Source organism: Paroedura picta, chromosome 9 (genome assembly GCF_049243985.1).
Source record: "Paroedura picta isolate Pp20150507F chromosome 9, Ppicta_v3.0, whole genome shotgun sequence".
In the NCBI taxonomy this organism is placed as follows: Eukaryota; Metazoa; Chordata; class Lepidosauria; order Squamata; family Gekkonidae; genus Paroedura; species Paroedura picta.
In genome coordinates, this window is record NC_135377.1 from 81,686,768 (window position 1) to 81,710,379 (window position 23,612).

The window sequence follows — 23,612 nt, forward strand, 5'->3', positions numbered from 1 at the left end:
TTATTACATTTGCAGATGATCCTAAACTGGGAGGGATAGCAAACACAATTGAAGACAAAATCAGGATACAGGATGATCTTGATAGGCTCGAGAACTGGTCTAAACTGAATAAAATGTAATTCAATAGGGACAAATGTAAACTTCTGCATTTAAATAGGAAAAACCATATACACCAATACAGAATGGGGGACACTTGTCTTGGCAGTAGCATGTGCGAAAAGGATCTAGGAGTCTTAGTAGACCAGACATTGAACATAAGTCAGCAGTGTAACTCAGTGGCTAAAAAGGCAAGTGGTGTTTTTGGCTGTATCAAATGGAGTTTTGTGTCCAGATAATGGGAGGTGATGATACCGTTTTACTTTGCTCTGGTTCGGACTCACTTGGAGTACTGTGTTCAGTTTTGGGCACCACAGTTGAAGATGGATGTAGACAAACTGGAGCGTGTCCAGAGAAGGGCAACACAGATGGTGAGGGGTTTGGAGACCAACATATATAAGGAAGGGTTTGGGGAGCTTGGTTTGTTTAGCCTGTTCTATCTTCCCCTGGAGGGATGGACCAGAACCAATGGGATGAAATTAATTCAAAAGAAATTCTGTCTAAACATCCGGAAGAAGTTCCTGATAGAGCAGTTTCTCAGTGGAACAGGCTTCCTTGGGAGGTGGTGGGTTCTCCATCTTTGGAGATTTTTAAACAGAGGCTGGGTGGCATCTGACAGAGAATCTGATTCTGTGAAGGTTCAAGGGGTTACTGTGGTTACTGTGGATGAGTGATAGGGTTGTGATTGCCCTAGATAGTGCAGGGAGTTGGACTAGATGACCCAGGACCCAACTCTATGATTCTAGGATTCTATGAATATCTTGCCATTTACCATTTGCTTTTCCTGTTGGCTTCATCCCCTTCCAAGTCTTTGTGCTTAGCCTCACATTCTTCAGACGCCCCAGTAACCCTCTGACAGTTCCCTGGGGTCAGATGCCACCTCATGGACATCCAGTCCATTTCCAACCTCACCGACAGCACAGGAGAATCCCAGAGAGAATTAAAATTCAAAAATAACATTTGGGCCTGACTATAAAAACCGTGACATAAGCCTGTGGACAGTGACTGACAAGAGGCAGAACACATTTCTTTTTATAAATAAACTAATAGGAAGTTTTCTATTTGTTTGTTTGTTTGTATTTTGACTTATAGGCTGCCCTTCTCCAACCGGTCTGGGGCGGCCTTGCTACAACTTTATCAAAAAGCCATCCTTAGGGCCAAGCCAGGCAGGCCTATGGTCCAAATGGGAACATGGCCTGGCATGCCTTACCTCCAATCAAGACACAATAGAGACATTTCATTTAGGCAGAGTGATACATTTATTGCAATAAGAGGTAACCCCCAGCCATCGTGCCAAGAGATCCACTCAAATCAACATGGCATCAGCCTTTATGGGAATATGCTAATTACTTTCTCAAGCATGCGTAAATCACCACTTGGTTATATAATCTGTGCACATGGGCACATATAACAGATGTCATGCGTCCCACGATAGCCAGCCACAGCCCACCCATTTCTCATACGGTAGCCTCGTTTTATGTCACCCAGTTCCCACATTCTGGTTGATCTTATCTTAAGTTTCCCTACTCCCATGATAGTCACAATTTTGGCTACCGTCAAGCAGATATTGTGACTTTGTTGCATCCTGCCTAGCAGAGAACAATGGTTTATATTCTTTTAACATACAAAATGATACTTTTTGTTACTGGGCGCTGATTTTAGCCAACCTGAATTCAAAATGGCTTCACTCTGGTTCATCAGGCCAACAACGAATGGAAGTACACATGGGAGGAAATATACAAACAGGAGGGGGGGGAGTGTGGCTTAATAAATCTTGCAGTTAACAGATAAAACTGTGGGTTCCAGCTAGAGGTTAAGATTAAACACAAAGAAAAGTTATTGTGTTCAAAGTCTGTAAGAATAATCATCAAAACAAAACTAGAATCCTAGGTGATGTCTAGTTTCATTGTAAGACTTCCTCAGGTTTGTAAGAATGATTGCCCACAACCAAAAAATTCAAACAGCACTCAATGTCTCTTGGGAACAGAATCTATTCTTCATGTTCAGTGTTAACCGCTAGTTGGAACACATGAATTCTTCTCTTATGCCAACAATAAGGCAAGCATAGGCAATTGCCTAGGGCAGTGGCCCCCAACCCCCAGTCCGGAGACTGGTATCAGTCTGTAGATCAGTTGGTACCGGGCCGCAGCTCTCCTCGTCCTCTTTCCCAGCTGCTGCCTCAGGGGCTGCCGTGCCACTCTGCTGCCGGCTCACCTTTGGTGCTCTCCAGTGGCTGCTATGGCTGGGGCTCCCCCTCGGCATGGCACTGTGCAGCTGCTGCTGGCAGCACCCCCCAGTGGGTGGTGGGAAGTCAGGGGCGCCGGCAGGAAAGCAAGTGGAGCAGGAGCTCAGGCAGAGGCGGCGACAACGTCCCTCAGCAAAAGACTACCCCCCCCTCCCCCGGGCATCAGTAAAATTGTCAGGCATTGACCGGTCCCTGGTGATAAAAAGGTTGGGGACCACTGGCCTAGGGCACCAAGATTTTGAGGAATGCCAGAAAGGCAAAAGGAACCTCCTCTACTGGAAGAGGGAAACTTGGCATTAACTGGCTCCCAAAACCACCATATCAGATGCCTCTGTTCTGTTACAGCTGCTATAATGGAACATGGAGAGCTTCTGAAGAGTGTATCTGTTTTTTTTTTCATATCATTGTTCATTTGGAATACCCAGTGAGTAAAGTATTTGTACCAGACCTCTCACTTTTTGTCTGAATGTAAAGAGGTACTAAATTCGTACTTCACCTGTGACAACAAAAAACTTTGGCCCAGGCCTGCACAAACTAAGGTAAATATCAATGGCTGCCATTACACTAAATCCACAGTACCCCTGGTGGAATTTAGCACTATCACAGAGCAATATTATGCAGAGTTACTCCCAACGAATTTAGCCTGGAGCAACACTATCAATTTCTGGACAGTTTCAGTTCTGGGAATCTGTCCCTAACTCACACTCATGTTACTCAGATCTTTTCAACGAACTCTCACACCACCAACGTCCATCCCTCAACTGACAAAACGCAAATGACAAAAGTCTTAACTGACTCCTGCTCTCCAACGCACAGCTGTTCATGAAGCTCTGCTCTCATTGGTTCCTCTGTTCCTTGGCATTCTTCTTCTTCTGTCCTGCCCTTGAAGGGGAAACAGCCATTCATTTGAGCCGATGGGAGTCCTCTTCCTATATCTAGTCCCCTCTCAGAAGGTGGATGGAAAGTTAGCAGGAGGCACAGTAAGGAGGAGGTCAGGTCAGGTCTGCTTCAGGGAGAGAGCTGAAAGAAATCAGGTCTGGCTGAGAAAAAGTCTTTTTATTTCTATATTTTCCTCTTTTTCTTTTTCTTCTTACTTTTTCTTTTGATCGTACTTAAAAATTTATAGTAAAATTTTACTGGCAAAAAAGAGAAAAGAAACAAAGAAAATAGACGTTATGCAAAAAAGTCCCCATTGCAAAAAACAAACCAAAACAAAAAAGGACAGACAATCCAAATCTCTCATTTGATCAGACAGCTTTTAAAAATAAGGTTAAGGTAGCCAATCTTGACCTTTAAGGACAGCAGAATTTGCCAAAGAAAAGGATGCTGTTGGTGGGATTGTGCCGGATACAGAAGAGAAATGGATGATTCGCCACAAATTGCTTATAAAGCACTAAGGATCTTTTGTTAACCACAGCGCCTGTGGCAGCTGCTGCTTCAGTGCCCACTTCGTTCACTTCCACAAAGGCTTTGTGGATCACTTTGGACAAGTAGAGCAGGTCTGAGGGAGACATTCTGGAGAGGTCAGCCTGGCCTCGGCTAAACACATCAACCATCCCCATCCTTTGCAAAGCCAAGTTGAGGTCAAACTCCTTTTCGAGCTTGAATCGGGGTATAAACATCTCCACACTGCACTCTTCCATGTTTTCCGGGGCAGTCCAGCAGGCTAAATTCTCATTGCTCATGGCTTGTTCAACCTGAATGGCCGGAGAGAATTCAGAATCAGTGATGGAAGAGAACACAGCATGCAAATTCAAAATTCTGGATCCAGATCAAGGTACTGGTTTTGACCTTTAAAACCTAATGCGGTTTGAGCCCTGCGTATCTGAGGAACCACCTCTCCCAATATGCCCTCAGAACACTAAAATTGTCAGAAGTTAAAATGCTGACAATCCCTGGTCCAAAAGAGGTGGGCATGGCCTTGATGGCCAGGGCCTTTTTAGTCCTGGCCCCAGCCTGGTGGAATATGATGCCTGTGGAGACCTGGGAGCTAACAGCACTACCCACGTTTCCATTGGGCCTGCAAAACAACACTACTCCAACGGGTATATGGTTGAGACCAGGGCAAACAAATAAAATCATTGGTCCTCCACCTCCAGAGTAGGGTTGTGTGCTTTGGCGGCCAAAGCATCCGAAGTGCACCAACCTACTCCAGGGTACACCCACTCAAGAGTATAACAATATAGATGGCCTAAAAACCAAGAAGATGAACGAGGCCTAAGAGGTGAGACAACCGGGGCACTCCGGTTCATAGTTTTATGTTTTTTACTGTTTTCATCATTTTATAAGAGTTTATATTGATGGAGAATTCTAAAATGTTGTACGCTGGGTAGTTTATGAATCTAACAAACAAACAAACAAACAAACAAATAAATAAATAATCTTAAAACAAAAATACTGAGATCTTGTGAACCTTTGCAATGCCTGTGCTTCCCCGTTGCTGCAGAACAGGGGTAGTCAACCTGTGGTCCTCCAGATGTCCATGGACTACAATTTCCATGAGCCCCTGCCAGCAAATGGAGGACCATAAGTTGACTACCCCTGCTGTAGAACACTTCTGACACGAGCTCTGTTCATCACATCCAAGGGTGCCAAGTGTTTTTCCCATGTCAATTATTTTGCATCTTTCCCCCCATTTGTTGTATTGCCAGTTCCCCTTGTAGTGTTTAACATACAAAGTGCTTTGCCACTGCAGCCTTACTTCAGAGGCAGCCAGTTCCCATTTGCCCTATTTGTTTTCTGCATTTCGTGTTGGGCTGTGAACGATTCCCCTTGAAGTAGGATCTGCTTCCACATTTCAAAATTGCATTATGCAAATGCAGACCTTGGGAGTGAGGGTTGGATCTGGAATCCTGAAAACCTAAGAATTGGTTTGAAGGAAGCAAGGCACTAGTCCCTGAGGAAGCAGCAAAAAGAGGTTCCAAAACAAGAGGGCCAAGCTAAGTAAAATCTCTGAAGCTGGAACCAGGGGAAGGAGCTGGGGGACATACGAAAGTATGGCTTCACGGCCTTTCACAATAACTTTGTTTCTGTCCATGCTTAGCGGAATGGGACCCAAAGTATTTTCCTCTCATCCATTTTATCCTCACAGAAATCTTTTTCTTATATAGTACACACACCAACTCTCCTCAGATTTCTGACCTGTTTCTTAAATAAGTTGCTAATTTTGCCATTACTGCATATTCAGCTAATTTATTTTCCCACCCTTCTAAGCACATACAGACACCTAGTTTCCGTTTTGCTGTGTAAATAATTCTAGTCATTGGTTAAACTGAGATTCAAGGATACTGGACATCATATTTAGAAAGGTCCCCTAACCTTCTATCATCAGACAAGTTTAGAGATATCCTGGCACCAGCAGTATATTTCCTAACTTTAGGGTTAAATAGAGCTTTCATGCTTGCCAGATGTTCTGCATGGCCATCAGCCATTCTTGAAGGCCGTTACCAAAATATCCCTCTCTCTGAAAGATTCTGTCCATGTGGAAATAGATAACTTGACACCACTGAACATGTTTTATTGCAGGGTTCTTTTTACAGTGCTATCCGTTTTAAATTAATAACTCCTGCGTTAAAAAGGTTTCCTGGCTGTTCTGACTCCGTACTGGTAAAATGTTATAGAACAGGGGTAATCAAACTGCAGCCCTCCAGATGTCCATGGACCACAATTCCCAGAAGCCCCTGCCAGCGAATGCTGGCAGGGGCTTCTGGGAATTGTGGTCCATGGACATCTGGAGGGCCGCAGTTTGACTACCCCTGTTATAGAAGGATGAGAACCATGAGTTGTCAGCTGTTAAGGCAAAATGTTGTGCTGCTGCCTGTAAAATTTGTCACCTCATGGTAGGGTAATTCTTCTGTGAAATTTGTATATTGGGATTGTCCTATTTTATTCTAATTTTATGGATAAGGGATTCCCCCCGCCCCCGTTTTATTTGATTTATTTCTATTTTTTGTTTTATTATTGCTCTGGTCTAAGACCATTTAAATAAAATTCTAAAACTAGTCGCTGTCACCATGTATTTGAAGATCTCTTCTAAAAATTTTGGTGCACTCCGCCATGGAAGCTTTCTGGGTGACCTTGAGCCAGTTCCATATTCTCAGCCTAACCTAGATTGCATTGTGGTTGAGCTGGCATTGCCACATTGGCATTGGGTTGTGCTGGGCTTGCAAGAATGCCCCGGGCCTTCAGTTCCTGCTGCAGAAATTCTCTGGGACTTTGTTTCTGTTCTGCTGTGCTTCTGTTGCTCTTGCTTCTTTCCCTGGTTTCTCCCCCTCCATTGGAAATGACGGAGGATGGGGGCACCTTCTTTGGGAGGCCATAACTCGGATCCCATAAATTCAATCCTCACCAAACTTGGAGGGTAGGTAGAGAAAAGTCAGCTGGAGATCCCCTGAGTCTGGTGTCTCTAGCACTTGGGGAAGCATTCTATCACTTATGGACTTCACGAACTAAACCAGTTTGTTTCACACTTAAAAGGTCATGACGTCCATGACTCATGAACCAAACACACCATGAACCATGAAGTGAAACAAACCACATTTTCTCATCCCTAGTCCTGGAGCACAGGAATCTTTTAGCTGATAACATGTCTAGTTATCAATATATTTTCTTGCCATTCCAGAATTATTTTCTCAGGATGCTGGGAATAGGGATGCTGGGAAATTCCTGGAGATTGGAGGGGTGGAGCCCAGAGACTCAAGGATCTGGGGAAGGGAGAGACCTTAATGGGATATAATGCTATAGAGTCCACCCTCTATGGCGCCATTTCAGGCTAACTGATCTTTGTATTCTGGAGATTTGCTATAATTCATGGAGATCTGTCTGGAGTTTAGTAGCCTAACTGGGAATGACTACTGGATCCATACTACCAAATGGCTGTTGGAGAAATGCTGCTAGAGCACGAGGAACATCCTCTGTGGTTTTGAGCCTATTTCTGACACCTCCCTAAGGACTAGAAACGTCATCTTCATCTTAGAAAAAGACCTGAACTTTTTCTAAAGGGCAAACAGATAGCGTCAGTGAACATAAGAACATAGACATATCCCATTTGTTCAATAATCTGTTTGTCACATTCCTCCCATTAACAAAGAATTATCTTTGCAACACGGAACAGTTGATATTAGTTTAAGGCAGGGGTAGTCAAACTGCGGCCCTCCAGATGTCCATGGACCACAATTCCCAGAAGCCCCTGCCAGCATTCGCTGGCAGGGGCTTCTGGGAATTGTGGTCCATGGACATCTGGAGGGCCGCAGTTTGACTACCCCTGGTTTAAGGTCTCCCTGATTTTTATCTGACACAAATCCTTGACAAATTGGGTATTTCATGAGAGAGCAGCTCCCTCTCATGGCTATAACTGTGCACAGCATTTACTGTTTCCATGCTGAACAGGGTGAGAAGTTTAAATCTGGTTTATTTAAAGAAGAACCAGCACAGGCCAATGACATGCAGTTCATTCCACTGAAACTAAGGAAAGGTTGGGTTTTTTCCTGTCTTTGCATAGATGAGATAAAGGTACATTTTAATTCAGACAGACCAGGTGGTATTTTGATTATGCATGGCTCTCACCCCTCATGGTTTTTTCTGTGTTGTTTCCTCGCAGTATTGTAACCTTGCTTTGCTATGATTTTTTCCCTTTAAACCGGTTCCAGGGATGCCTTTTATGGCATGAATAAACATTAATGTCCACACCAGAAGAGCGTTTGCCTAATTATATTTTCAAGTCAGTAACAAGAATGGACTCGTTTTTGCCACTGATGAAAGCACTGAAATCGTAAAACAATCTAGAGACTGTTTTGGCAGAGTCCGAGTAAAAAGAGATATAAAAGAGATAACAGAGACTCGTAAACTTTTGACCTTTAATTAAGCCATTGGACAGATTCTTTTTTTCCTTTGTTGTGTTTTTGGAATCGTCAACCTAAAGCCTGGCAGAAGAGCTCCATCTTACAGGCCCTGTGGAACCTTGATAGCTCCATCAGGGTCCATAGCTCTTCTGGGAGCTCATTCCACCAGGCTGGGGCCAGGACCGAAAAGGCCCTGGCCCTGGTCAAGGCTAGGCGAATATCCTGGAGGCCCAAGAGAACCAGCAGATTCGTATTTACAGAGTAAAGTGCTCTGTAGGGGTCATAAGCAGATAAGCAGTCCCGCAGATAGGAAGAACCCAGGCCACGTGTAGCCTTAATGGTTAGAACCAAAACCTTTGAACTTGATCCAGAAGCAAACTGGTAGCCGGTGCAGATGTAGCACCGGCTGAATATGGGTCCTCTGAGGTGTTCTAGTGAGGACCCTTGCAGCCGCATTTTGTACCAGCTGCAGTTTCCAGGTCAAGGTCAAGGGTAGGCCCGCATAGAGCGAGTTACAGAAGTCTAACCTGGAAGTGGCCATTGCATGGATCACCGTGGCCAAATGTTCTGAGGACAGGTAGGGCACTAGTAGCTGCACTGGGCGAAGATGGAAAAATGCCGTCCAGGCTACATTAGAGATCTGAGCCTCCAAGGAAAGGGAGGCATGAAAGATCACCCCCAAGTAGATGTTCTTCCACTGAACCACAGCCTCTCCACTGATTGGTCTCAATTTAAAAAAATGTTACATTTCTGTGGTTTATTTCCCATTACCTGTTTCAGACCACTGATGTCATTTGGTAGTAAAATGATCATAGACAAGACTTCACCGGAATATGGGAGGCAAAGAACCTGTGCATTCTGTCCTGCTGTGCGACCCAACTTAAATTTGCCTTTCTGATGCATCATTTGCACGGGTTTACTCTCATTCTGTTTTCAAAGACAACACAGAAAGAAATACAATGAGTACGTTCGCATTCACTTGGGCTATGATTCCACATGCAAGCAAAATCCATTATTTTGATAATGAAAACAGCGGGTTCTGGACCATTGTTCGGTAACATTGCTGGGTAGAGCGGTAGGGTCACCAGCTAGCATTGGGAGATTTGGGGGTCAAGGCCTGGAGAGATGGAGTTTGAGGAATTATGTCACTTTTTTCATGCTTCTTGAGGAATTCTCCCATTCTTATAAAGTCCTCAATTTAAGAGTTCAGGAGAGAGAGAGTTGCAATGGCATCTATTCTTTCCCCTGAATCATTCTGACCTAAATAAATAAGAAATAAACAAGTGTGGGGTTGCCAGACCCACTGCCTAGCCCACACGTAGGGTTCCCAGCCATATGAGTTGCCCCCATCTCGAGCCAGGCCAAATAGCGGAACATCACAAACTGTGGCTTATTAGGACATGATTTCAGGACAAAGCAGGAAATATTGTACTGATTTTAAGCATGAAATTGTGTTGGTTTATATGATTTTACCTATTTGTAAGCCACCCCGAGACCACTCTGGGGGGGGGGGACTAAAAATTACATACACACCCCTTAAAACATCCGTGTTCCTAAAAATATATGCAATACCTCATTCAGCATGAATTCTCTTTCTGTCGTGAGCTTTGGATCAAACTGGTGCTTCCAAGTAGCTTTAAAATAGACAGCATTGGCAAGCACCAAGACAGTGTTTTGCCCAAGAACACCCTGGGCAAAAAGTTCCTTGATTTTTCCTTTGAGAAGAAGAAAACGGAATTACTGTAGAACAATCTTTTAGAAATAATTTGCTATTATATATATACACTTTGAGTATTACCTTTAAAAAAAAATGTTGCTTCTCCATAATGGTAATGCAAAGGACAATGTGAAAAGAATGAACAAGTTGCTTAGATTACCTATTTTAGCAACCAGAAAATCCCAAGGGTCACTAACTATGATAACCTGGCAGACACCTTGGGAAGGCTCTCGCTGGATGATGTGCACAACTACAAAATGGCCGCTGCAGAAGGTCTTCTCCCATATGTTTTTGCCTGGGAATTTAAATCACTGAAGGGCACACAAGAGAGGCCCTTTTCAGTAGCAGCCACACAATTATAGAACAACCTCCTGAGAAGAAGAAGAGTTGGTTTTTATCCCCTGCTTTTCACTGTCCAAGGGAGTCTCAGAGCAGCTTACAATTGCCTTCCCTTCCTCTCCCCACAACAGACACCCTGTGTGGTAGGTGCGCTGAGAGAGCCCTGATCTTACTACTCCGTGAGAACAGCTCAGGATTGTGATTAGCCCAGGGTCAGCCAGCTGGCTGCATGTGGAGGAACAGGGAATCAAGCCTGGCTTGCCAGATTAGAACCCATCGCTCATTCAGCCCATTTGTGATTCCCAGATCCTATTTAGATCATCATCAGCATGGCTTACCTTGCGTCTGTTTGTCAATCACTGTGTTAATTGTCTGCCTGGCCTCCTCTGAGGCATTAAAGAAATCAACAGTTTGCAGTGTTGCTCCATAAATCTCCTTTGCATCCGTAAGATATTGCTGCAGAGCAGAAAAACAAAAAGAAAACCAAGAATGAATGAAAAGGATATTGGTGTATTTTATAAAGGTTCTCTCTTGGTTCTCTAACATATGAATTCAGTTGCAGGTTTGTAGGTACAGACGCAACATGGTGGTGGGGGAATCAACCACTAGATTTTATGTATTTCTTTTATTTATTTGGGGATTTATATACCGCCCCTCTCAGCGGTACTATCTGTGGGCAGTTTGCACGATATAAAATCTAATAAGCCAGTACAATTAACTATCAACATTAAAATACTGAAGTTGTTTAAAATAAATTAAAACCGCAATTATCGTTAGATATTGTGAGCTTCCTGTTTGCAGGGCCAGTGTAACAGTGACGTCTAGGGAGGGGGAGTTCGCTTACTTGGAAAAAGTCAAATCCTGTTTGTGCAAACAAACTGTTTGCCAGGCTCAGCTGATAGCCGTCTCCAAGGTTCTTCAGCTGAGAAAGGAGATTCTTGAACTGCAAGTTGATTCCTCCATCCTAAGCACGATAGCAAGGAAAAGGTTTAGAATACATCAAGGCTTCCCTAGATACAAAATCGTTTTGTCGCATAGTACATGGCCAGTGTCCATTCGCTCTTTGCCAACGACCACGGACATCTGTAGTTAGCCAACTCATGATCACAAATGGTTTTAAGTCCTTTAAAGGAAGAACAAAGAAGACCTTCAACAGCAACAACTTTCCTGTCAGGCCCCCCACAGCTAACTTTGAATATTGAGTGTTTCCATATCACAGTCCCTGGAGCACCAGTGCTGTTCCCAGTGCTGCCAACAACGTGTGGCCAACATTTTGGTGTTTCCCAGGGGGATACCAATGCTCAATTGGGTGCACACTAGAGAGGAGTGACACGGACCTCAAGTGGGCCCTCAATCACAAAATTACTTGTCCATCACTAAGGAATATCTCTAGAATACTTGTGACACTGCCAGTGTGTAAGAGTGCTCACTGGCATGAACAGGAAAACTTCTTTATAAGCAAGTTTCTTTATTCAGAGACGTAGACATCATTACAAAGGCATAGACAGGAATGGCAAAGCTTGGAAAGAATCCCCCTGATAAACACTAACACACCTCATTCCCCCCTCTCTTGGGAAGAAGAAGAAGAAGAAGAGTTAGTTCTTATTTGCTGCTTTTCTCTACCCAAAGGAGTCTCAAAGCGGCTTACAGTCGCCTTCCCTTTCCTCTCCCCACAACAGACACCCTGTGAGGTGGGTGAGGCTGAGAGAGCGCTGATATCACTGCTTGGTCAGAACAGCTTTATCAGTGCTGTGGCAAGCCCAAGGTCATCCAGCTGGTAGCATGTGGGGGAGCGCAGATTCAAACCCGGCTCACCAGATTAGAAGTCGGCACTCCTAAACACTACACCAAACTGGAAGGTGATGGCCTGCAGTGCAAAGGAGCCCAAACATTTGGTACAATCTAAACAGGGATGGACCTCCGTGGGGTATAGTGCAATAACATGCACTCTTCTTCAAGGCAACGGATCTCTGTAGTCTAGAGCAGGGGTAGTCAACCTGTGGTCCTCCAGATGGCAGGGGCTCATGGGAATTGTAGTCCATGAACATCTGGAGGACTCCAAGGAATGGTAGAGGACAGGAAGGCCTGATCATTGTCCATGGGGTCGCGATGGGTCGGACACGACTTCGCACCTAACAACAACAACAATACATACACACACACACACACACCAAGAAGTAAATCAAAGGGCCAGCAACTGTTCACATACGCCACACTTTGGCATGGAGAGATTCCCATCTTGCCATGTCCTACCCCTGAAGATGCCAGCCACAGTTACTGGGAAAACATCAGGGACTAAAGCTGCCAGGCCATGGCCACACCTGGAAAGCCCAGAACAACCAGGTGACCAGCTGTGAAAGCTTTTGACAATTACAAAGAGGAATATATAACATGAGATGGATTGACTCAGTAAAGGAAACCCTTTGTTTGCAAGACCTGAATGTGGCTGCTAATGAGACAACATATTGGAGATCATTAACTCATAGAGGAAGCAACTTGACTTGATAGGCCAACAAACAAGGGAGAGAAAAGTCAGCAACTCTGTCTAGATTGTACACAGCAAATGGCTCAATAAACTTACTCCTGTTAACTGGATTTTGGACATACCATGGGGCAGTGAGGGTCACTCTCTTTTTGGTGACCTGATCCAATGGCAGGTGGTCTTTTCTCAGAGGAAGCTGTTCTCATGCCTTCCTTGGACTGATCAAAGTGGAGCACCTGCACCAGAGAGCAATCATAAGCAATGTAAAACTTTGCCAGAATGGGAGAAACCCGTATGTATGACAAGAGATACAAAGAACATTCCTACCAAGGCTACCTGTGTTTTAGCTTTAATTACAAGCACTGGGATTTAATTTTTAAGGGCAGGATATAAATACAATAAGTGAATTACAAAAAATTAATTACAATGGCCTTTTTCAACGGAAGGCTGTCAAAGATGAGTTCACAGTAGCATTTGAAAGCATCATCAAGGGATGTCTTAATGAACAAGGAACACCTTTGATTTCAAATGTCAGGAATTGTCAGGAACCAAGTGGTTGAGACCCAGCAGATTCACGTGACAGACATCACTCTCAAGCTCCAGGTTGAAGCTTTAAGTAAAAGTCTTTATTTGGAAAATCAGGACAAAGATCAGCACATTGCGAAAGCTCTTAGACAGGAATCTTGACAGAGATGCGGGGAAGGGGGGCTTGCATGGAATATATACTTTGGCTCGGGGTGAGGGGACGTAGAGGAACATTTTGGCAGGAACAGGGATTCACACAGAAGAAGGCAATCCTATTCTATCTCAATTCTTTTTTTAAGTCTATGGGAAGAAATGTTGGTAGAGTGACTCTCTCCTCTAGGTCAGTGGTCCCCAACCCGCGGGCCGCGGCCTGGTGCCGGGCCGTGAAGGCCTTGGCGCCGGGCCGCGGCTCCTTCTTCCCTCCCCCCCGAAGCGAGAAGCTCGCCAGGCCACGAGCAAATCGGCCGCCAAAGCAGCCGATTAGCTCGCGGCCCAGCAAGCTTCTTGTTTCGGGAGGGGAGGGAAGAGAAGCTTGCCGAGCCACAAGCTTTAGCGGCCGATTTGCTGGTGGCCCGGAGGGGCCAGGAGGGGGAGCCGCGGCTGCCGGCATGGCGGCGGCGCAAACATGCATGTGCGGACTGCCGCACACGCGCGGTTGCGCCCCTGCCGGGCGCAAACGCGCATGCATGGCAGTCCGCACATGCGTGTTTGCGCTGGGGCTGCCGCGCGTGCACGGCCCCCCAGGCCGCCCTCCTCCCCCACTCTGCTGCAGCGGTCTGCAGCGGCCGAAAGCTTGCAGACTGCTGCTCTAGGTGGTCTATTCCCTGCACCAGCTTCATCCAAGTCATGAAGAAGCTTAAATGTCCTCATTCTCAGCTCTGATTTAGAGGAGATGGTACTCTGACCCATTACCATGTCTAATTTGGTCTTCCGTAATTTAAAAAAAAACATGATTTGGATTAGACTGTAATTTATTTTGTTTTCATTTTCAGAAGCTGCTATATTTTCAGACAGGTGAAAAATCCCAAAGCTGTGGGAAGAATTTCACTTTTCTTTATAAATTCTACATCACCTCGTTTACACTGAGCTAACGTGGATGATACAGAACACAACTACCTGAAAACATGCAATGGCATGTTTTCTTTAGCACTTACCTGTGCCATCTGTGCTTTAGTGTTTCCCTTGGCCCCCAGGAAGACCATGCTCAGGGCACAGGAGATACTCAAGGGAGAGCAGAAGATGTTTTGGGGAGTATCACTTTGGATCATTTCATTGTAAAGGTCAAGACTAAATGCTGTGATCGCTTTAGAAAGTGAATCCTGAGCAAAATCCATGACTGTGAACTGAAAAACATGAAAAACACAAAAAATATAATCGCAGAATATTTACATCACAATGTATACATCAGTTATGTCAATGTATGGGATATTAAAATAGTTATTGGTTAGAAATTACCATTAATTTTTAGTAATATATACCATTATCCCAATATATGTGACAGAGTATTATCTCCACTCTAGGAGAAGATATTAAATAAGGGCTTAAGTTTTGTGCCCACAAGTAAATTTAATGCTTTTCGAATTAGAATAGACATCTTTAAATTAAGTAGACAGCTCAAGCTTCAGTATTTTTTTTTTGAAAAAAATCCCTGTGCAACCCAGACTTCAGGCTTCAAAGTTACATCTGCATTTAACCCTCTTATAGAGGTTCCAGAAATTATCACTTTTGAAAGAGTGGTCCTAAGGGACATTGAAAAATTGGCTAATAAACCTGTTAAAATACCATTCAACCTACCCAAGGAGGAATTCCAATGTTTAAAAAGGTAAAGGTATACCCTGTGCAAGCACCAGGTCATGTCTGACCCTTGGGGTGACGCCCTCTAGCGTTTTCATGGCAGACTCAATACGGGGTGGTTTGGCATTCCCTTCCCCAGTCATTACCGTTTACTCCCCAGGAAGCTGGGTACTCATTTTACCAACCTATCAGCAGACAAGGGAGGTGGTATAGTTAAACTTAATTCAGAAGATTACAAAAATGAAGTTAGAAGGCAACTGGGGGATGAGAAATATTGTGGGAAATTGGTTTTGACCATATTGATGCCATTACATGGATGATTAGAATTGTCTCCAATGAAGATCTAGCAATGGGATATATCAAATAACTCCCCACTGATTTTCTATTAGATTTGCTGGACATGGTATTGGGAAACCCTTGTTTCATTTTTGATCATGAATTGTACCTCCAAATCCATGGAGTATCCATGGGGTCCTCCGTGGCACCCAGTATCGCCAATTTATTTATGTCTGATTTGGCTGTGTAACCAAGAAGTTAATCCTTTTTAGGATTATATTTTTATGATTTTCAGAGCACAGGAAGCATTAGGAGATTTCCTTAAGTGGCCTAACACTCAACATCCCACTATTAAATTTGAGGACAGTGTGAACAAAACACAATTGCCTCTTTTGGAAACATTGGTAAATGTGGCTCCTGAAGGTAATGTGGCAATTTCCTCTTTCAAGAAACCGACTGATAGAAATACCCTTTTGCATTATTTATTTGTTTGTTTATTTAGATTTTTATACCGCCCTTCCCTACAGCTCTGGGCATACATAAAACACTGAAGAACATTTACATAGAACAATTTTCATCCTATTCACCTGAAGAGCAACATTCTGTATGGTGAATTCCTCAGACATAGAAGGAATAATGCTATGCAGTTTACATGCACTAGGACTTTTGATGAATTAGAACAGGCATTAAAGGAACGGGGTTATCCCACTTCAATTATTCATAGAGCTAGAGCTAGAGCTGAGATCCCTGACAGACAGGAATTGTTGCAATATAAGGAGAAGAGTAAAATTACAAAGGTAACTTGTTCATTTGAATATTCTTATTTTGCCCACCCCATAAAACAGATTTTATTTAAACATTTAAACACCTGCAAGCTTAGAGAATCAGCCACAATCTAGGTGAATTAACCAGTAGGAACCACTTTGTAGAAGATGTCTCTTTAAGATCTTTACCAAAAGGTAATCACAGGTATGGTACTTGCAGCGTATGCACGAACTTGTTAACTGTGAAGGAGTTTACACACCCGGTGTATGGATTTCATTTCACTGTTAAGAGTTATATAAATTGTTTCACACAATATTGTGTATACTGCATTGTATGCCCCTTTGAAAAATTTTATATAGGAATCGGTACTAAATCTATTAGAGTCCATTTCCAAGAATACATGTCCCGAGTCAGACTCTCTAATCTTGATGCTCCAATGGTCAGCCACTGCCAAGAGTTACAATGTCGGGCGGGTGATCTACGTTTTTTTGGCATTGAACACATCACAATGACCACTCATCAGAAATCAGATGTACAGAAAAAGTTACTTCAAAGAGAGGCTTTCTACATCTTTGCCATGGACACTCTTCAGCCATGGGGACTCAATACATCGCTTGAACTATCTTGTTTTTTATTAGTTGTATAAGAATTTATAATTGGTTCTATATCAACTTTGTTTCTTTAGGGAAGGTCAGCCTTGAACTATAACAGTGCTTTAATGAGTTGCACCTGGATGTGTTCTTGATTGTATAAATTGGAGTGGCTAATTTAGCAGGTTGAAAATGGACACCACCTGGAGGTTGGAAAACCTAACTCTGGTATATCTGACATAATGATTTCAGTGTACCGGCATTGTTGTGTTGCAATGAAGTGACTTAAGTAAAAAGAGAAGTCTGGGGTCTCTTGGGAATTGTCTACAATTTTTCATGTGGCAACTTGTCAAATGCATCTGGGAAATCAATAAAGGACAGTTGTAGTACACCACCACAGCATTTAACATATTTTATTATTTATTATGTATTATTTTATTATTTATTATTATAATGTAACAATTAGCAATAGCTGAACTACCCTTTCTGAGTCCTGATTGCTCTCAATATATTAATGATAAAGATATCAGACGAGTCTGATAGAAGCCTTATAGTAGATTTAATGCATGAAGTTTCCCTATATTTTACAACAGATTTATGGGTCTATAATTGCTGGGATTGTCCTTGGAATCTGTTATTTTATATAGGAAAGACAATATAGTTGCTCCAGCAGTTAGCCACAGTTATGGGACAAATTCCCCCAGAAATTATCTTCTAATTTATATTCTGTTTTTCTGTGAATGTGTTCAGTGTGGCTTGCAGTTCCAAATGTAAAACAACGCAAAATGAAAAATGAACACAAGAACCCTCAGGTACCAACTCTGAAGGCTGAACTAGTGATATGGTGCCCCCGAGTCCATCCCACCACTATTTTGCCACAGTGAGTTCCCATCAGAGCATCCTTTTAACAGCACCTTTGGAGAGCAATTCTTGTTGAGACCATCATGGCATGAGGGGAGGAAGAACCCCTGTCTTCCCTCCCGTACCATTTTCCCAAACACAAAATGGAGCCCGAGGGGATGCATTCATTGGTGCCGCATTGTTTAATTTGGCCCTCAGACAACTTCTATAACAGTTCCATAAGGACCAGTTGGAATGTCTACGGTAGGAGGCAAGGTCTGGACGCAGAAGAGCCCCACAGCCGTTGGCCCAGAACTTGCCGCAGGCCTCACCCTCTTACCTTTGTGAATCCTTACTGCTTGCATGTGACAGATTGTGCCGCCATACTTTCAGTGCTATAAGTCATATGTCTTTACTGGCATTTTGCAACAATTGCTTAAATCATTCCAAACACTTCACAATATCTCAGCAATTACCCAGCCCTGACAGGTTCTTCTGGCCTATCTCCAAGAGAAAAAGTGAGTGGCTGCTGGCAAATGTACTTGGAAATGACAAGCCCGGATGGAAACAGTTTTGCTTCATCCAGGAGATCCTCCAAGCTTTCCTTTTAATGAGAAAACAGAGCACTGAAGCAAAATATTTCTGTGAAATATTTTTTTTCCTACTGAAACGACGCACACAGTTGCAAACAGGTATAAAAAAGCTTGTTTGGAGGTTCTAGCAGGGGAGCGCAGCTATCGTATGCCCTTGACCGAAGAACGGTACACTCCTTCTATCTGGGATGGTTGTCCTCTTCCACCGAGCGCGCAGCTTCGGGAGGGACGCACATGGAGCGGTGAGGGAGGTAGGGGACACCCGCCTAGCCAGCCAGATCAGCCAAATCAACCCTGGCGATCAATGGGGTGACAGATGTCGCAGCCAGATCGCCCTCACATCCGAGCAACTATTATAAAAGTAGCAAAGTTTTTACTGGCAATTTTAAATTAAAATCTTTTACGATAGATTTTACATCTGAAACTGTTTGAAATTTTCATTTTATGCTTTGCAATTTTATGCCAATAAAGGTATTCTGGTATAAAAAAGCCACAGTATTCAGGGGGGAAAAAACAATCTCAGGCTATCAGCTCAGTATATTTTGATCCCACCCTCTTCCTCCAAGACCTTAGAGGGGTGGACAGTGTTCTCCCGTCCTCATTTTACTGTAACCTCATTTGATCTTATTTTATTTTAGATTAATTTAAAGGAAATAAGAACAGCAGAATAATAGCATGGGATAGTCTGTGAGGTTCAGATGCAACCACATCTGGTTGTATTTTATTTTTCATATTATACTATTTTTCTAAGTCTAAGTGCTTGGAGATTTAAAAACATATATATGGGTCTGAAACCCATTGGGCTAACTATACAGATGGAATAAGAGTTGTGGCCAGTGTATTTTTTCTTCATCGATTTTGTTCATAGGGGTTTCTTTTGACCCAGGAATTCTTCTTAGCAATGTCCTGCACGCACAATCCCAGACAGATTTCTCTTCTCACCCTCTTTTTTGAAAAGTAGGTGCTCCAGTGGAGCTCCAGGAAAGCCTCTTCCATAAATCACTCCTTTTATGCTAATATGCTAGAATTAAACTGGGAGCATGTCTTGGATCTGCACCCTGACCGCTCCTCTGCAACCACATAGCCATCTCGGTTTCTCTTATTTTAAGGTTGATTTTAAAACTGACACGTTAATTCAGTATTTAAGCATGAGACCCATAATCTTATATTTAAACAAATCATATTTACCTCCTTGTTCCTGGGGTTTAAGCGATCAGCTTGGCTCGGTGCTCACTCTGCAACTTTCTGGGGAAGCTGGAGTTTAAGTGGAGCTGCCACACCTGCCAATTACTACTCCTACTTCCATGGAACTGATGACCTCATGCACTCCAAGTGCCACTCCAAGTGGAATTTCCCAACATCAATTTCTCCAAAACGAAACTCCTTTCATTTGGGCAAGTTTTCACTCAAGAGGGATTCATTAGAAAAGGAAATATCAGAATCTTGTGGAAATTGCTCACCGACCCAAGCCAGGATTGAAAACTTTGTATATGAGAAATTATATGCTTGACAACAACAATACACCATTGTTCGTTGACAGATTCCATTTGCATTCCATCTTTTCTCCAAAGACCTTCAAACGACATTGTGGTCTCAACAGACTTGTACAGTAAATGAAGGTTTAGAGCTAGTTCTTGACTTGAGCCCCCCCCCCCCCATGAGAGCCAAACTCCAGCAACAGGATAAATAGTGATACCAGAACCCATTGTAGCTAGGGGAAATGGTGAGGCTGGAGCCTCTCCTCCCTTGGAACCATGTTCTCTTGAAGAAGAGGAGAATCTTTGTCAAAAGATTTTAGTAAAGCTTTTGACAAAGTTCCCCATGATGTTCTGATGAATAAATTGAAGGATTGCAATCTGGATTTTCAGATAGTCAGGTGGATAGGGAATTGGTTAGAGAACCGCACTCAAAGAGTTGTTGTCAATGGTGTTTCATCAGACTGGAGGGAGGTGAGTAGCGGGGTACCTCAGGGCTCGGTGCTCTGCCCGGTACTTTTTAACATATTAATGATCTAGATGAGGGAGTGGAAGGACTACTCATCAAGTTTGCAGACGACACCAAATTGGGAGGACTGGCAAATACTGGCAAATTGGCTGCAGAGGAAAGGACATGCAGTAATGGGTTTAAACTTCAAGTACAACGATATAGGCTAGATATCAAGGGGGGAAATTTCACAGTCAGAGTAGTTCAGCAGTGGAATAGGCTGCCTAAGGAGGTGGTGAGCGCCCCCTCGCTGGCAGTCTTCAAGCAAAGGTTGGAGACACACTTTTCTTGGATGCTTTAAGATGCTTAGGGCTGATCCTGCGTTGAGCAGGGGGTTGGACTAGATGGCCTGTATGGCCCCTTCCCACTCTATGATTCTATGAGTCTAGAAAAAGAAGAGGGTTTTTTTATATCCCACTTTTCACTACCCAAAGGAGTCCCAAAAAGGCTTACCAACATCTTGGAGAACAGCGCTAAGAGTAGCATTATCAATTGTGGGTTGGAAAATATCTGAAGAATTTGGGGGTGGAGCTGGGAGTATGTGGGATTTGGGGGGAGGGACCTCAGTAGAATATAATGCTATGGAGACCACCCTCCAAAGCAGCTATTTTCTCTTCAGTCTGGAGATATGCTATAATTCCAGGGGATACGCATGTCCCACCTGGGGATTGGCATGCCTACCTAAGAGGACTGTAACTGACCCAAGGTTACCCATCAGGCTGCATGTGGAGAAGTGGAGAATAAAACCCACCACTCGTAAGCACTACACCACACTGGCTCTCTTGGTTGCCATGAGGCTGTGGGGCGAACATATTTGCTTTGAAACCCCATGACGTGACCCAACAATATCACACCCAAATGATGAGCTTGTAGCTCATCGTATCACTAAATTTGGCCCCGTGCTTCAACCCCAAGAAGGGGCCAGAACAAACCCACGACTCAGGCCAACACTCTACAGATTGCATGACCCTGGCCTCCTAAAGTTCCATTCAAATATTTCTCACTACTTTCTCTCTAGCTTCCAGCACTGGAGAAAGCCATTTCGTAAAACCATTTCACTCACAAGAACAGTGTGCCATCAAGTCAGTGCAAATTCATATAACCCCCAGGACCATGGGTCTTTCAAGTTTGGAGATGTTCAGAGGTGGTTTGCCGTGGCCTTCCTCTGCACAGCAACCTCAACCTTCCTTGGTGGTCTCCCATCCGAATACTAACCATGGCCAACCCAGCTTGGTTTGCAAGACCTAACATGATCAGGCTGCTGTCCTCAGATTATCTTGGAGGTATCAATCAATTTTATTTACAGTCATAGACCAACCAGTAAAAGACATAAAATTACAGCTATAAAACCAATTAAAGGTAAAGGTATCCCCTGTGCAAGCACCGAGTCATGTCTGACCCTTGGGGTGATGCCCTCTAGCATTTTCATGGCAGATTCAATACGGGGTGGTTTGCCAGTGCCTTCCCCAGTCATTACCGTTTACCCCCCAGCAAGCTGGGTACCCCAGTTTGGTGGAGTGGTTAGGAGAGCGGACTTCTAATCTGGCATGCCAGGTCCGATTCTGCGCTCCCCCACATGCAGCCAGCTGGGTGATCTTGGGCTTGCCACAGCACTGATAAAACTGTTCTGACCGAGCAGTGATATCAGGGCTCTCTCAGTCTCACCCACCCCACAGGGTGTCTGTTGTGGGGAGAGGAATGGGAAGGCGACTGTAAGCCGCTTTGAGCCTCCATCGGGTAGGGAAAAGCGGCATATAAGAACCAACTCTTCTTCTTCTTTTACCGACCTCAGAAGGATGGAAGGCTAAGTCAATCTTGAGCCGGCTGCTGGGATTGAACTCCCAGCCTCCTGGGCAGAGTTTTCAGACTGCATGTCTGCTGCCTTACCACTCTGCACCACAAGAGACTCTATTACCTTGCTCCATATGTTGGAGGTAAAATTGTCTAAATCATACAGACGTGTGTATGGCTTCTGTAAGTTTTATAAATTTATTTTAAAACTTTTATAAATTTATTTATTTATTATATTTATATACCGCCCTTCACGGGGGCTCGTGGCGGTTTACATAAGAACAAACAACAATACATAAAACTATCTATAAACATGTCAATAACTTTACAATAATAACTAATGGTTGTAACCGTATAACAATGTAACAGTATAAATAATATAGACAATACAACAGTGCAACAATATAATCAGGTCCAGAGCATCTTGGTGGAATTCTGAGGTGGGGGCATATTAAAAAATATCAAGTAACGACAGCCTGTTTTCTAACCTACACCATTTTAGGTTCTTCAACTCTCACTGTCTGGGGAAACAACAAACGCAGGAAACTACACTTCAAATTTTCCTATTGCCTGTGTGTCAAGCATACGAAGAAGAACCAATATCTTGATTAACCAGCGTTTCTAAGGAACACTCTATTTGCATAGTACTTCTCTGGCAGGAAACTGTTACTGCATGCCCTATAGCAGTGGTCCCCAACCTGCGGGCCGCGGCCCGGTGCCGGGCCGCGAAGGCCATGGCGCCGGGCCGCGGCTCCCTCTCCCTGCCCCCCCCGCGCAGTAAAAAACTTCCCAGGCCGCAAGCTTGCGGCCCGGGAAGCTTCTTACTGCGGGAGGGCGGGGAGAGCGAAGCAGGGCTGGCCGCGCCCATGTGGGCGCGGCCCGATGCGCGGGCATGGCCCGCGGGTGCGGCCCGATGCGCAGGCGCGACCCACGGGCGCGGCCCGATGTGCGGGCGCGGCCGATGCATGGCCATGGCCCGAGCGGGCTGCGGGCCGCGCCCCAATGCCCTGCTGGTCCCCAACCTCAAAAAGGTTGGGGACCACTGCCCTATAGGCTCTCTGCTAACTATCTAAAGAGCTTGTTTAGTATACAGCAGGAGCAGTTTAAGTCTTTCATGACTGAAGTTCCTGACACTTGCTATTCCAACAAATTACCTACCAGTAATTCTATAGATATCTGTGGCACTATTTAGGAGCAAATTATGATCCATCAATGGGGGATGGGGGGTAGGATTGCCAGATCCAGGTTGAAAAACTCTTGGTGATTTGGGATTGGAGCCTGGGAAGACAGGGACTTCAGTGAGGTTCAAAGCCATGGGGAATCTTGCGGCATTTGGAAGGTGAACTCATTCTCCAGAGCAGCCATATACTCCAGAAGAACCGATCTCTGTAGTCTGCTGATGATCTGTAATTCCATGGGATTCCCAGGCCCCACCTGGAGCCCACTAGATAGATAGATAGATAGATAGATAGATAGATAGATAGATAGATAGATAGATAGATAGATAGATAGATAGATAGATAGATAGATAGATAGATAGATAGATAGATAGATAGATAGATAGATAGATAGATAGATAGATAGATAGATAGATAGATAGATAGATAGATTCCCATTTGCTTTTTGTCACTAGTTATGGAAGGTAATTGGTGTGGAAACCAGCTACTCCCTGGTGTAAATAGAATTTTTACATAGTTCTATTTGTTTTTATTTCCATAATAAATCTGACAGATCTC

At 43.9% G+C, this 23,612-nt stretch overlaps 1 protein-coding gene across 1 annotated transcript; it reads right to left on the reverse strand.

Annotated features, from left to right (window-relative positions):
* Window positions 1-1,342: 1,342 nt before the first annotated feature.
* Window positions 1,343-19,580, reverse strand: LOC143845208 (leukocyte elastase inhibitor-like). The gene is made up of 8 exons (XM_077353409.1): window positions 19,291-19,580; window positions 14,399-14,587; window positions 12,845-12,955; window positions 11,082-11,201; window positions 10,576-10,693; window positions 9,754-9,896; window positions 8,953-9,108; window positions 1,343-4,038 (listed from the first exon to the last, which is right to left on the reverse strand). The coding sequence occupies exons 2-8, from the start codon at window positions 14,576-14,578 to the stop codon at window positions 3,634-3,636; spliced, it is 1,233 nt and encodes a 410-aa protein (XP_077209524.1). The 5' UTR covers window positions 14,579-14,587; window positions 19,291-19,580; the 3' UTR covers window positions 1,343-3,633.
* Window positions 19,581-23,612: the final 4,032 nt, after the last annotated feature.